We start from the raw sequence: 16,135 nt of genomic DNA on the forward strand, positions 1-16,135 counted from the left end.
ATGTATATATATATATATATATATATATATATATATATATATATATGTGTGCTTGAAGTGCTAAATGCAATTGTGTTCAGCTGTTCATGCACACTTTGAAACTGTAAATATGCATTCAATGCAAAAGTATACGCTAAAAGCAGTACATCAAATCAGCAGGACGTCCCAATATTCTCTATTCATGTTGGCAAACAATACTCTGTATCCGTTGAGTTATTAATCAAATTCCGTACATAATCGAAATGTTGAGAAACCTGGACTCATAGCCAATGTTACATCATTTCCTGTATTCCATCCATCCATCAGACTTGTTTATTGTCATGAGAGAGGGGGAGTGTAAGGATGTACAGTTTTCCATGACCATCTCTTTTTCCCTTCATCTCTCCCCCGCCTTTCTCTATTTCTCTTTGTCTAAAGCAAATTTGATATACTGTAAGTGTAAAATGTAGCATCTTAATGTGGGTTTGCAGGCGGTGTGTGTTGCTGTCACTATTAATGCACGCTCAGCAGCACTGACAGAGTCTGTTCCACTGTTTACCAGAGTTTAGCAGCTTTCCTGGCTGAAGCCATTCAGTTTGAGTCCCAGCGGACATGTCCCACAATACTGCTAATGGCTCCGTGTTCACACACATTTCTAGCGTAATATTTGACCTCGACATACTGTAATGAAAAAATAGTTTTATGACATTGATGCAGCACTCATTTGAGCCTGAGTGTTTGACCGCAGTCTGGTGACTTTCACCTCTGCTTCATCTGTTTTTTTTTTTTCCCTTCACCTCATCCAGGCTGAGATTCTGAGTGTCCTGAGCCACAAAAATATCTATTTCTCTTTGGCTAAAGCAAATTTGATATATTGTAAGTGTAAAATGTAGCATCTTAATGTGGGTTTGCAGGCGGTGTGTGTTGCTGTCACTATTAATGCACGCTCAGCAGCACTGACAGAGTCTGTTCCACTGTTTACCAGAGTTTAGCAGCTTTCCTGGCTGAAGCTATTCAGTTTGAGTCCCAGCGGACATGTCCCACAATACTGCTAATGGAGGGGTTCTTGCAAACTATTCTAATTCAAAAGTTTCCAACTTATAGAGTTTAAATAATGATTGGTGGCACTGAAGTCATGCTGCGTCCCTGGTGTAGTTTATAGCATTTATAGCTTGACTATTTTTAATTACTTTTTATTTTTATATTTTCAGTGTCATTTTAAGAGTGGTAATTTTGTTATGTGCTTTTGACATTTTTATGATTTTTTTTTTTTAATAAATATTTCTATTTAGCTTTAATATATTTTTATTTAGTGTTGGTTTTAGTATTTTTAGTTGTTCAGCATGACAAGGCAACTAAGTTTTTTTAAGTGTAACTTTTTCATCTAATATTTATAATTAATTTAATTTGTATTTAAATTTTTAAAAAAATCAGTTGTTGTTTTTTGGCGATGATACAAAAGCCAGTGGAAACATCTTATTGGCTTTTTGTCGAGGGAGCCAGACGTCACGGTAACTTCCGAGTTGGCCCTGTAGCAATCTATATACGCTTTTGTTGATCACTGTAGCTGTGACATTAGAGTTGTGATTCAAAGTATTGGAGGTAAATATTCAAGAATCAAATAAAATATAAATTGAGAAGAAACACACAAACACAAAAGAACAACTACACAGTCTACTTTACAGGAGTCAAGAAACTGTCACTCACTAACCAATGAGAACCCTTCCCCATAAGGCCCGCCCACACAACAGGTTTGTATCAGCAAAACTAAACAAAACAAAAAGAAAATTTGGGGAAAACTCTGGCAGCACAAATCCTGATCAGCAAAAAAAGACATTACAAACTGAAAAAATTTGTTAAAGGAGTAGTTCCTTTATAAATTAAAATTTCCTGATAATTTACTCACCCCCATATCATCCAAGAAGTTCATGTCTTTCTTTCTTCAGTTGAAAAGAAATTAAGGTTTTTGAGGAAAACATTCCAGGATTTTTCTCCATATAGTGGACTTCAATGGGACCCAACGGGTTGAACGACCAAATTGCAGTTTCATTGCAGCTTCAACGGGCTCTACACTGTACGGGTCTTATCTAGCAGAACGATTGGTCATTTTCTAAAAAAAATAAAAATTGATATACTTTTTAACCACAAATGCTCATCTTGCACCAGCCTGATCTCACACATTACGTAGTCACGTTGGAAAGGTCACGCGTGACGTAGGCGAAAGCACCGACCCATTGTTTACAAAGCGAACGTGCAAAGAAAGTCAAATGCCCTTTACAAAAAAAGGTAAAACAGAGTTTTTCGCCCTACCCTAACTTTTTGAACCGAAGTATTCTTCAAAATATCTTCCTTTGTGTTCAGCACAAGAAAGAATTTGGTACAGGTTTTGGACAGCATGAGAGTGAGTAAAAAATGACAGAATTTTCATTTTCTTTAAAAGCATCTTTTCAGTTTGAAAGCATTATTATTCTCTCTGAGTTTATATTTTTGTTGCAACTTTATTTTTATTATGTTTTTATTATTATTATTATTATAAAATAATTAATTTGTCACATTGTACTGATCACTTCGTTGGCCTAATATGTTTATATATATTAATTTGCTTTGTCTCTCTCTTTCTACAGCCACAGTGAATGTCAGTATGAGATGTCGTCCCTCAGCGCTAGCTTCGTTCAGATCCGTTTCGATGACATCCGCTTCTATGAATGACATTGATGCAGCACTCATTTGAGCCTGAGTGTTTGACCGCAGTCTGGTGACTTTCACCTCTGCTTCATCTGTTTTTTTTTTTTCCCTTCACCTCATCCAGGCTGAGATTCTGAGTGTCCTGAGCCACAAAAATATTATTCAGTTCTACGGAGCCATTCTGGAAGCGCCCAACTATGGCATCGTCACAGGTAATAATAAAATGTGGTCTCTTTTTGTTTCATAAGCAGTTGAATGTTTTATTGCTCAGAGTTTCTCTTTAAATGCTCATAAGACAAAAAAAAGTTATGTTTCTGAGTTATTGTTGAGATAACTAACATTCTAAAACCAGGGTTCCTGCGCAGCATGGAATTCTGAGGTTATATCTCACAGTTCTTGAGAGGAAAAAAGTCTGAATTATGAAAAAAAGCCATATTTGGAATAACTGTCCCTATTTTGTTTTCTAAAATATAACATTAAGAATTTCAAAAAAATCAAGTTATCATACAGGCAGAGTGTTTTTCATGACTTTTGGAGCAAAAAAAAAAAGTTTTTAACAGAATGAATTCAAGGCATGTATTTTCATTATGCAATAAAAATGCAGGTTATAAAGTGTTTAGGTTTCTTTTCATCATGTAAGTGCATGTTATCATGTGGAATTGATTTCAATAAATGTATTGATAAAATATAAGATATATTTATAAAATTATATTTAATAGTTAAAATGATATTTAATAATATTAAACTAGTAAAGTAAAAATTTCTAAATAAATGTTAAAAAAAAAAATGTGCAAGTGTGAAAGAGTATCAAACAACCCTGTAGTTTTAATAAAATGCTGCGTATTGAACTTTGATCTGTTAATTGATTTGCAGCATACTTAGTCAGAAGGTTTTTAAAACCATTTATCAATATGGTCTGAAAAATCTACAGAGAAGTCTAGAAATTTGAGTCTGGAAAAGTATGTAATTTTGAAATGAAAAAAAGTGTATCTCATTGCTGTCTAAGAGAAATCGCTCAGATATTATAGAGATCTTCTTTGTGATTATTTTGTTCTTAAGGGTTGCTGTGATACCCCCTCTTGTACCCCTCTCCCAAACATTTCACTACTGCCTATTGCCATGTTGTTGTGACTGTAAAAAGCTTTGTGGATAATCAGGGTGTGAGGATAATTCATCAACAGGACAGACGCACACTTACACGCTTACACAGTTGTCTTGCCATTTTTTAAACATCCTATTGTGATCTTGGTCTCCAGGGATGTAAATGCGCTTATGAGCAGATTTATGTGGCCTAATCGTTTCTCGAGAGCATGTCTTTCAGTGGCTTTGTCAGCTGGGTATTCAGTAAATCTAACGGCTGTGCATGCTGTCTTCCTCTGACTCCTGCTGCCAGCATCTGCTCCCTGTGTGTCTGTGGATGTGTGCATGTGTAAATGGGAAACCCTGAGTGTGCTAAGCTGTGTTTGACTTCACTGGAGGGTTGGTGATAGATGATCTCATGTGTTGATTGACATCTCGACATGAGACAGGCTTTTTTGCTTGTCCAGCTTGTCTCTCTCACTCCTTTCCACTTCTTTGTATGTAAAACTGGTTACAATGACAAGCAATACACACAAATGAGTACTTTTTATTCGACAAGGATGTGTTAAATCAATCAAAAGTGATAGTAAAGACTTTTATAATGTTACTAAAGATTTCTATTTCAATTCTTTCTGTGCACCCAAGAATGAAAAAAAATGGTTTCCACAAAGATATCATGCAGCACATCTGTTTTCAACATTGATACTAATAAAAATGTTTCTGGAGCACCAAATCAGCATATTAGAATGAATTCTGAAGGATCATGTGACACTTAAGACTGCAGTAATGATGCTGAAAATTCAGCTTTGCATCACAGCAATTAGAAAACAATTTAAATTAAATGTTAATTTTAATAATATTTCACAACATTACTGTTTTTACTGTATTTTTGATCAAATAAATGCAGCCTGGGTGAGCATAAGAGACTTTTAAAAAACATTTAAAAATCTTACAGACCCCAAAATTTTCAACAGTACTGTATATGTGGTCCAAAAAAATTTAGCTATCATCTACAGTATATAGCAGCTCCACAACATTTAGTTGACACATGTGGTGATATGTATATGGTTTGTGTGTCTGTATTGTAGAATATGCCAGCAGAGGATCACTGTATGAATATTTGTCCAGTGTTGACAGTGAGGAGATGGATATGGATCAAGTAATGACCTGGGCAATGGATATTGCTACAGGTATGTGCCTGTATGAATACACGTGTTTATGTAATGAGCTCAGTCACATTTTCCTTATGAGATAATGGCTGGTTCTGTGATTCGTTTCTCTGTAGGAATACATTATTTACATGCCGAGGCCCCTGTGAAAGTCATTCATAGAGACCTGAAGTCAAGAAATGGTGAGCTGTGAGCAATTTCACGAGCAAAAAATGCAAACATGATGATTATACACAAATAACTATTTTCTTTTTTTCTCCATTAGTTGTGTTAACTGCAGACAATGTATTAAAGGTATGTTTCCTTTGTAATAAAATCTTAGGATTTAAACTGCTCAAAATATCAATTTGACTGTCCCTGCGTAATGCATTTTGTTGGTGTCAGATCTGTGATTTTGGAGCATCTAAGTTGGTTTCTCACACAACGCACATGTCTCTGGTGGGCACCTTCCCTTGGATGGCCCCTGAAGTGATCCAGAGTCTGCCCGTCTCAGAAACATGTGACACTTACTCATATGGCGTGGTCAGTACTTATATTTGTATGACTTATATTTGTAGTATGAATGTGCTGTGATCACGTTTTTCTATCTCTTTGTCCCTTTGAATCCTGATAAGAAAGTATTATGGTTTCACTTCCATTGTATAGAAAAGAGCAGCCAGGACATTTCGCTAAATATCTTCTATTGTATCCCATGGAAAATAGCAAAGCAAATGCAGAGGATTGTATTTTAGGGTTAAAAGTAGTCTAAAGTAATTAAAAAGCATTAAACGATTGTTCATGCAAGGATATATGTATATATACTGTATATGTGTGTGTGTGTGTGTGTATACATGGCTGTGTGTGTGTGTGTGTGTGTGTATGTATGTTTGACTGTCTGAATTAATTGTTATTTCAAACACAGTCTGCATAAACTGCATTCCAAGTGTTGTTCAACCCATATATGTTTTTGTTTGTGGAATATGCCAGATTTGTTGTAGAGAGCAATGCCAGGACATATGCACATTTATTGTTTGATTTGTGGTTTGTCTTGCAGGTATTGTGGGAGATGCTGACCAGAGAAGTGCCATTTAAAGGTTTTGAGGGTTTGCAGGTGGCCTGGTTGGTGGTGGAAAAACATGAGGTACTACACAGTATCCCACAATCCCTCAGTGTTCTTAAGAGAGGAATGCTATTACTGTAAAACCACCACATGAATGTAATGTTAGTATAGTTACATTGTATATGTCTGTATACATTGTCAGTAGTGTAGTAGTTAACTTTGGCGGACTCTTTTCCTGGCTTTGTTCCAAAACTTAGTGAACTGCCTTCTGTCCTACATAGTCAGCTGCATCCTCACTAGACTGGATCCTCTGTTTTAACCTCTGTTTCCTACATGGAATCTGTGCCAATAAAACTCATATGCGTTTTCATTTATCACATTTTAGTGGATTTTATCATACTTTCAGCTACGAATGAGAGTGTTAGATCCATCCGGTGTGTGATCCTGAGTGACATAATTGTACATAAGCAGCAAATAGTTTAGCAAACAATGGATTTCAGAAAGAGCTTTATTGCTTTATTGCCAAGTGTGTTTACACACACAAGGAATTCGTCTTGGTGTCTTGGTGTCAGGAGCTTCCAGTACTTTCAGTACAGAAAGTTCACTAGAGTTTATTGTCAGCATGTTGCTAAGCTAATGACGCAATACTCTAATAAGCATAAAAATACATACCACACATAAATATCATACAAAATAGCGAACCTGAATTAGATTGAAATTTTAAGCAATACTTTTAAGTACTGAATTAATTTGTGGTACATATAGAATCACTAATTCTCTCACTAGCTATGATTACATGCACTCGTTTTCTTCAGTTTGACTGAATCTAATCGGATTTCAGATTCTGAAAGTCCTGTTTATATGAACCCTAAGCTTTGCAATCTGATTCACATATTTGTTTACATGTGCATTACATGTATTCTGAACAAAACCCATGAGTTATGCCCAGTTGCCACATTCAGAACTGGAGAAAGTAAAGAAAGTATTTTAACTTTTATTAACTTTTGGAACAGACTTTGCATGGATCGCACCTAATCATAATGTTCTGGAGCAGTTACATTTCTTGTTCTTTCTGTGGGATGGAATGGAACAGTATGATAATGGATTCCATTGCTTGCTTTAGTTGGTTATTTATAGCGGGCTGATCCAGAGGCTTCAATACATACCTCTGCAACTTTTATTGAGCACTAGCACACATTACGGAGAGTTAAGATATATTGTAGTTCTCTTTATGCGTCTGCAGAGAAGCCATCAGGTGGAGATCAGATTAGACCACAGTGGTTTTAGTGCTGTAGGGGGGTAGTCAGGAAACCTTTTTAGATAAACATCCCAGCCTGAGACAGAGTTACAGACTTATAAGAGAAAATGTTGGCGAGGGGGAGTGGGAGAGGTCAAAAGATGGATGAAAATATATTTTGGTTTATGTTAAATTCCCAGTGGGAAGGAGCAGTTTCCATTTTCTCGTGGGCTCATGATTATGTGGTGTGCCAGTGCTGTTTGTCAGATCCAATACTGTGCAGCTATTGCTATTGGACGAGCCACTTGGACAGTATTAGATTCCTACATGTGTGGCTTATCAAATGGGATTCGACAAGTCTCCATTACAGCATCTCTCCTCACATGCTCTTAAAGTTCCATTATCTTGAGTGAGAACTCATTTTTATCACTTAGCAGTGTAAACAGCGGCCATGTAAAAGCTCTTTGTTAATCCTTATATACTGGTTATTATATATCAGACTCTTTGAAAATGGAGATATACGCTCCATTTGAGTTGTGATGTAAACTTAGCCCAGAGGAACGCTTTGCAGCAGTTGCTTTTGAGAGCTTAAACCGGACATGTGCTAAAATTAGAATTTTATGTAATGGTTGCTATAATGGGTTTTTGAAATGGATTCTAATGCGTGTGCTTGTGTCTGTGGTGTTTGTGTGGGTTATGTGTTCCAGAGGCCGACCATTCCCAGCAGCTGCCCCGCTAGCTTTGCAGACCTGATGAGATGCTGCTGGATTGCAGAGCCCAAGGTACATGGTGGGATAGAGCCGAAATTCAGCTCATATGATGCTCAGGATCACTGGAATCGTAATAACTGTTTACATGTAGTCATTCGGCAGATGCTTTTATTCAAAGAGACTTGCAAATGAAGGAACATCACAAGCAGCTGTTCGTTCAAATGAAATCTTAGGGCTTTACAAGTCAAGATTTTAAAATGAAACTATGCATGTTTGTGAACATCTTCACAGTGAGTCCGAAATAACTGCAAGAATCATTCTAGATTGTTCTCTTTTTTTCAGCAAGTGGAGAATTAGTGTATTTTTTTTTTTAGAGAATGGTGATTCATAATCAAATTCAATGTGAACAGTTTAAAGGCAGAGTAAGTGATTTCTGATAGCCAATGTTGATATTTGAAATCACCAAAACAAACACGCCCCTACCCCAAAAGGGTCTTGCCCCTATTTTGATAGCTCCGCCCCACATATACGTAGGCAACCCAGGCAACGATTAGTTCTGTGAAACAAAGCAATTCTAAAGTGTTTTTGAAAAATCACATACCCTGCCTTTAATAGCAAAAAAACAATTGTGCCATTTATTCTTACTGACCTCCGAGTGAATTTTTCATGAGTTCTCAAATTTCATTTTATAGTGAATAGGTATGTGTGTAAAGGTTTATGACCTAACATTTTAAGAGCTAAATGAGAAAGGAACCAAAAATGATGAGGTTTTTATCATTTTAATGAATGCTTGAACTCAAACTTTGATTTAGTTGGTGGATTACATTGTGCTGAAGAATAGCCATAATAAACATAATAAAACTTTCATCTCCAGGAAAGGCCACAGTTCAAACAGATCCTGAGCACCCTAGAGACCATGAGAAATGACAGCAAACTGCCCGACCAATGCAACTCCTTCTTACATAACAAAGCAGAGTGGAGGTACGTACAGTCCAGAACCTTTTTTTTAAGTGTTCTGAAGTGTTAAATTGAAAAAAAAAAACTAAGGTTATAAGCAAGCTCTTCGAACAAAAATTTGCCAACGTATTTGTATTAATCTGTGCAAATGACAAGTGTGATTCATATGGACACATAACCTAATTGTAAAAAGTGTATACTTTGGAAACATATAATCAGTAGCCAGTTTCATACAACTTATAAGAATTAAAAACACGTAAAGCATAAGTTAAAAACCAAAATATGAAACGGGAAGTAACTGTATGTAAGATCCATGAATAATGCGGAAATTACTACAAATCATTATTTCTGTTTATCTGTTGATTCATCAAAACTAGCAAAACATACGTGTGCGTTAAAGTACACCTGGATGTTAATGTAATGGACACACATGAGAGTTTAAATATGACGCTTTTCAAAATACTTTAAAAAAATGTTTGTTATTCAAGGTAAATTTGTCTACATTTTATTAGCTGTCTCTGACTACTTAACTTTTTAGCCATATGAAATTACAACATATAAATTTACTGGCATAATTGTGAAATTATCCAAATTATTTTCTGTGAAGTTTAACTTGTATTAAACTTTAAACTTGCTTTTAAACTTTTGTGAGTATCAAGTTTTTGAGGAACTATAGTATAATAATTTAAGTAAAAAAGTAGACTAGGTTACAACTCACAGAGGTACGAGTTGTAAAAGCAAAAACACAAATAGCCGAAACAAACACAGTGAATGCTTGACTTCAGCAGAGCTGCAGTGCATGAAGAGAGATATGTCAGAAATGAACTGAGAGGAATGGAAAAAGAGTGAGGAGCAGAAGGGGGAGGAAGAGGAAGGGTGAGACATTCTGGAAACGCTCCTCATGAGAGTGGTAGAGAAATCAATTCTAGCAGAAGGGGAAGTTTTGAGAGTGTGTGTGGAGAGATTTTGGCAGGGGCTGATATGGCTTTTGAGGGCGGAGGGGGGCATTCTGGCCTTCCTTCACATACCTGTTTATAAATAGCCAAAGGAAAGGCTTCGTGTGGGAGGTTGTATTGTTTAGCATACAGTACCACCTACTGGCACAGATAGGAATTGCATACAGCTGGGTTTGTTTTTTTTTTAGGTCAAAGGTGCATTTCGGTTTGGTGATAAATGATACAGTGTGTTAATCAAACTTCCTGTGTCTTCTCCTGTAAGGTGTGAGATTGAGGAGACGCTGGAACGCTTAAAGCAGTTGGAGATGGAGTTAAGCTGTAAGGAGCAGGAGCTGGCAGAAAGAGAAAGACGACTGACAGAGTGGGAAAACAGACTTATGGAAAGATCCAGATCCTGCACTCCTGGGAGTCCTCATCATTCTGTGCTAAAAAACATAACTCCTCATTTTGCAACCACACTTCTGCATACTGTGTACTACATAGTATATAGTATTACAATCTAGAAGGGCGAGAATCCTCATTATTACCATTATTGTATTTAGGGATGGAACGATTACCGGTTTCATGATAAATCACGATAAAATGCCCTGACGGTTAGTATTACTGTTTAAAATTTAATTATCATCAAAACCATGTTTGATTATCGCGCTTTTGAAAACTCGCGGTAAATCCTGTCCAGCCAGCATCAGTCTGATCATGTTAATGTTAATTTAATTTTTATGCTAAAAAAGTGCATATAGCTGCTAATTGTATTTGTTGTTTGTTGATTTTCAAATATAAAACTTATTGAAATGTTTTCAGTGTGTGTATCAGTTCTTTTTGAACGTTTTCATCTAATTTGAACAAAACCGTGATAATATTGATAATCGTGATAACTTTGGTCACTATACCCGTGATATGAAATTTTCATACCGTTACATCCCTAATTGTATTACAGTTCGGTTTGATACCACTAGTGAACCGTTCACCTTTATGGAGTGTGTCATTTTTGCACCACTAGTGGGATCAATTGTTATATAATAACTATAAAGTGTATTCTCAAACTCGCCTTGTCTGAAATTGGACAGACAAAACAGACAAACAGTCTCACCCCAAACTCTGATTGAGCTAAAATTGCTGTGTTGAGCTGTTCTAGATGTTTTGATAGTGTCACTGTGTTTCTACTTTCTGCTGGAAATCCACCTATGAATGGCTTACTTATAGTTGTCTATGCATGTGAAGCTGAGATACTGTAGGAGAAAGAAGGAAGTATACACTATGGGCCTCATTCATGAAACATGAGCAGAATGATTTTGTGTGTGTGTGTGTGTGTACCTACTTAACCATATTTTGGGGACAAATTTGTACCCAAAAGTGAGCAAAACCTGACAAAATCTTCAAAAACCTCCCTTTGGGACGTACTCATTTGGAAAAACTGGTATTAAAAAAGTATTCTTTTTTTTATTGTAAAAATGCAGAAAGTTTCCTGTGAGGGGTAGGTTTAGGTGTAGGGTTGGTGTAGAGTGATAGAATATACAGTTTGTACAGTTCTAGTTCCATTACGCCTATGGAATGTCCCCATTTAGATAGCTAAGTAAACGTGTGTGTCTGTGAGTATGAGTATGAGTATGAGTGTGTGTGTGTGTGTGTGTGTGTGTGTGTGTAAATCATTCGTAAAGCCATTGGATTTACGTAAATTTTCGGATTAATGAAAATTTTCATATTTTCAAAATGTTAGATGGTACACAAAAAATTTACGCCTGCTCCCAACCATGTGTAAATGATGTGTAAATCATCCAAATGTTTCGTTTTCCTTTAGACTCTGCATTTTGATAGCTCTATATGTAGTATAATCATATTTTACGAGTTTGTTTTCCAAAATAGCTAGGTAAACTTTAAGATATTGAGGTTAAACATATTTGGCTTGCTGTCCGCAGTGGAGGGGCTCATTAACATACACGCGTTTAACTATCAAATCTGAGGTTTGTGAATCCGAAGGAGAGTTTTTGGGAAGGTCCATTTTACACGCCTGTTATTCCTAATTTATTCATATATTTATGAAATTTTAAGAATAATTAAGTGATGTTAATCAAGAGTTTTATATGAGTTTTTTTTTAAGTTGTAGAATGCTGACATTGTCATGTTTTCATGTGACCTGCAGCACTCTGATAAAGTAGGAAGTCGCTCAAAGGAGTAGTGAAACTTCAACAAAGTTTGGACTAAAACAAGCCTTTGCATTGTGTGCAACATTTCTGGTAGTGTGCCTTAATTGTGTCGTGCAAATTTTGGCAGGTATAGAAGGTCATCTGAGTACATTTGCATAGAGAAAATCTGCAATAATACAGTGTACACAGTAACATGGCCTCGTGAGGAAGAAGTGTGAGAAAGAAGTATACTTTAGCATACTTTAGTATTACATACAGTATATTAACTTTAAATGTAATATTGAATACCACACTACACTACAGTTAAAATATAATAAAGTACTTGTGCTTTTGTATGTTAGTCAACACATCAAAATAAGTCTCTTCATTAAAGCATGGCAAAAATTATTAAACCTAATGATTTAAAATGCACTTTAAAGTATAAGTTTTGATTTGACATTATTACAAAGTGCACTTAGTGCACTCATTTTTAAAAGTGTACTTAGGAATGTTAAGAAACTAATGAAAGTGTACTCATTAATTACACTGAGGCCTTTATTTCATTAATATTATATTATCTGCAACTTTTTTTAAAGTACACTACAAATGCACATTAAATGCAATTAAGCACACTTCTTTTTCACAAGGATGGCCATCACCATGAAATTTCAAGATTATTCAAGAAGTAATTAAAATCTTAAAAGGTCATGTTTAAAAGTTAAGGAAAGTTAAGGGGATTTCTATAGTCAATATAATTAATAAAAAAGAACATTTAAAAAAAGTTTTCTTTGTATCTCTATAAAAATATTGGTAACACTTAAATATATACTTAAAATGCATTTTAATTTGAACTAACGTTACAATTATTTATGAAAATATACAATGCATTATAACATACAGGTGCATCTCAATAAATTAGAATGTTGTGGAAAAGTTCATTTATTTCAGTAATTCAACTCAAATTGTGAAACTTGTAGTACCTTTATAATGCATTATACATTAAGGCTTTAAGTGCCAAAGTATTTTTAAAAATCTTAGAAAATCACAGGAATAGGAATGCTGTAGTTTCCATTTGACGTAAATGCACTGTAAGTGTGAATGTACATTTCCACCTCTAATTCAAATGACTATCTACAAACTTTCAATTGACTTTGTTCTTTCCGCAGCTGTTTTCACATATTTCCCCCGTGGCAGCCACTATCAGTGCGGAGTCCTTCTATGAGGCTCATATGGAGGAGAGCAAAAGCTCGGAGGTCAGCTGTCAGATTTCATCAACCTGCAGTAACGGGGATCTGGGCCAGGCCAGCCTACAGAAGCTCATGCTGGGGTTCGGGGGCGTCTTTGACCTGGATATGAACATTCCCAGTGGTAACCTCGTCAGCCAATCAGGGATGCAGTTGAACATGCAAGCAAAGAAGAATTCCTCCAAATCCTGCAGCGTTCGTGAGGGACGCAAACTGAACATGGCCATCACCATGGACGACTTTGGCTGGTCTGACGACGACAGCGATTAGTGGAGAGCAGCACGGTACGATAGGGCGGGGTTAGACGGTGTCAGAGCCGGTCCAAGCAAGGTCAAATGTCGAGAGTCAGAGCTAGCAAAATCAGGAATTTATAGTTTAAACTGTAACGATTGATCTGAATATTTTAAAAGATTGTTGCACCCATGTGTGGTATGTTTCAGTGCAAAAAAACATGCATTACTTGATCCAGAGCAGAATATTACGCTACCCTGTTAGCAGTAGGGCTGCTGTTCTGAATATACCGGCTAACCAGTATAAATAACCTTTGATAAATAGCAAGGCAAGCAATACAGGGTACTGCATAAATGCCCATAAATGGCAGGATTTACCATTGGTAGAAGGGATTTACCTCTGCCTTCTCTGAGTGAGACACCAGATCATACTAAGATTTCCCCTGTGAGACACATTTACAGTATTTATAAAGTGTGATGTGAGATTTAATGGGATTTCTGAAGCTGTGTTTTTGTAAAGCCCTGAAGTTTTTATAAAATAAAGGAAATACTGAACAACTTGTGTGAAATGGGTCAAACTGCAAGGGAACATTTCCAATATTTGTTTTAAAAAATATATGTTGAACAAAATATAATTCACTCACTAGAGTGCTTTCAAAGCTTCCATCATTGAATTATGTCTTTAGTTTTATCCTAAAACCACTTAATTCATTAGGTTTGCTAAGGCAAGACTATTACTATTGCTCAAACTTAGGTTTATGGATTTGAACAAACCTCTAACCCCAAGTATTAATTTTCAGCACTAAAGTTGTTCTGCATCGCTTATACTTTACTTTTTTAGAGGTTAAGTCTATTTTTTTTAAACAACTTCAAGTAGATTTTTAAAGTTTTTTTATTTTATTTGTAATATTAATTGTATTATTAATATATTCATTTGAATATTTTAAGTCATCCTGCACACCCGAGGGCTCATATGCGTTAAAAAGTTACAGGCTTACAAAAAGGGATACTTGTCTGCTAGTTCTAAAAGTTAGAATTCTTATATATTGTATAAGCATTGCTTGGTCTGGTAGCACACAGTTGTATGTTGTGTATCCATGAGTGATGTTTAGCTCTGTGTGTGTGTGTGTGACCACTGTGATTCACTGGAGGTTGAGATGTTTGGGTGTGTTTGCTCCCAGTAGAGATCCGGCTCTCCTGTTTCACACGCAAGACAAACACATAACCCTATTCATTGTGAGTGCATGTTTAACCTGTAAACTATATCCAAAGCAGGAGACTGGATAAGATTAGCCTGTCGAAAACATTGTGTGGTTTGGTTCCATGGCTTGTAATATAGAGCAGCAGGAGTCAAATGCTTGTACTAGTTTTCTCATGATCTTGATGACTTCAAGGATTTGGTTTAAATGCTTCAAAATAGTTTTGCAGACAAACATAATTGTGGGAGGCTTTTAAAATACCATTGGAAAGGTTTGCCAGAGCCACCACAAAAAAAAAAATTGGTTGTGTGTGCAGAGATGTAATCTAAAAAGAGACGTGACTTTAAAGTGTTTCAAATATGAGTTTTAATTGAAAATTAATATAGCTGTATTATAAGCTTTTTCTGTCTAGTTTCCAATGAGGTTGTTTAAACCCTTCACAGTACTGTGCAAGTGTGTAGATACATGTCAATTTATCCACATTTTAAAAGCACAAACTCTGGGGAGTGCTTAAAATACTGACGCTCTTATTTTTGCATACCTGTGAAAACACTTTTTCTTACACTAGTGAACATAACATGGCTGCTAACATAGTCACAATAATACACGTCAGCTACTTTAAGCTGTGGAATTTTGGCAAGACTGTCCCGCCTAGTCTAGCCTGATTACCAGTTTTGCTTCCTTGTCACAGTCATACAAATATATTGTAAATCTTAAAGAAAAGAAAGAAAAAAAAAGACAATGGCAGCAGATTTTTGCATTTTTATTTCAACATTTATTTGAACATTTTTATTTCATGGAATGTGTTTATAACAGAACATTTACCATATTTTAGGTCAGGCATGAGTTGCCTTGCTTGGTTGTGCAAGGATCAGCAAGCCCCTCAACTTAATACTCCTCTCCTTCTTCATCCTCTTCTCCGACGCTGTCTGTTCCCACCTCTTCATAATCCTTCTCCAGGGCAGCCATGTCTTCTCTGGCCTCTGAGAACTCACCCTCCTCCATACCTTCCCCCACATACCAATGAACAAAAGCTCTCTTGGCGTACATCAAGTCGAACTTGTGATCCAGACGAGCCCAGGCTTCAGCGATTGGTATGTTTCAGTGCAAAAAAACATGCATTACTTGATCCAGAGCAGAATATTACGCTACCCTGTTAGCAGTAGGGCTGCTGTTCTGAATATACCGGCTAACCAGTATAAATAACCTTTGATAAATAGCAAGGCAAGCAATACAGGGTACTGCATAAATGCCCATAAATGGCAGGATTTACCATTGGTAGAAGGGATTTACCTCTGCCTTCTCTGAGTGAGACACCAGATCATACTAAGATTTCCCCTGTGAGACACATTTACAGTATTTATAAAGTGTGATGTGAGATTTAATGGGATTTCTGAAGCTGTGTTTTTGTAAAGCCCCATTAAGATGGGATATATAATAACATTATAGTAATTATAACTAAATTAACTAATATTTGATTGCCTAGTGACTAGCATTTTTTAAAGGCGAACTTGTATGTTCTGTGAT

At 36.1% G+C, this 16,135-nt stretch overlaps 1 protein-coding gene across 1 annotated transcript in view; it reads left to right on the top strand.

Moving 5' to 3' along the window:
• The window catches only part of LOC107753908 (mitogen-activated protein kinase kinase kinase MLT-like), a 17,713-nt gene extending 3,784 nt beyond the window's left edge, over nt 1-13,929 (top strand). The window contains exons 2-12 of the mRNA XM_016570180.1: nt 2,604-2,687; nt 2,731-2,876; nt 4,833-4,934; nt 5,030-5,095; nt 5,179-5,207; nt 5,298-5,435; nt 5,947-6,033; nt 7,897-7,971; nt 8,774-8,880; nt 10,075-10,216; nt 13,102-13,929. Coding sequence (XP_016425666.1) covers nt 2,604-2,687; nt 2,731-2,876; nt 4,833-4,934; nt 5,030-5,095; nt 5,179-5,207; nt 5,298-5,435; nt 5,947-6,033; nt 7,897-7,971; nt 8,774-8,880; nt 10,075-10,216; nt 13,102-13,449 — 1,324 coding nt within the window. The 3' untranslated portion in view covers nt 13,450-13,929. The remainder of the gene's footprint in view (nt 1-2,603; nt 2,688-2,730; nt 2,877-4,832; nt 4,935-5,029; nt 5,096-5,178; nt 5,208-5,297; nt 5,436-5,946; nt 6,034-7,896; nt 7,972-8,773; nt 8,881-10,074; nt 10,217-13,101) is intronic.
• The last annotated feature ends 2,206 nt before the right edge of the window (nt 13,930-16,135 follow it).

The sequence above is a fragment of the Sinocyclocheilus rhinocerous genome, unplaced genomic scaffold (genome assembly GCF_001515625.1).
Source record: "Sinocyclocheilus rhinocerous isolate Xijiao unplaced genomic scaffold, SAMN03320098_v1.1 scaffold2666, whole genome shotgun sequence".
Taxonomy (NCBI): domain Eukaryota; kingdom Metazoa; phylum Chordata; class Actinopteri; order Cypriniformes; family Cyprinidae; genus Sinocyclocheilus; species Sinocyclocheilus rhinocerous.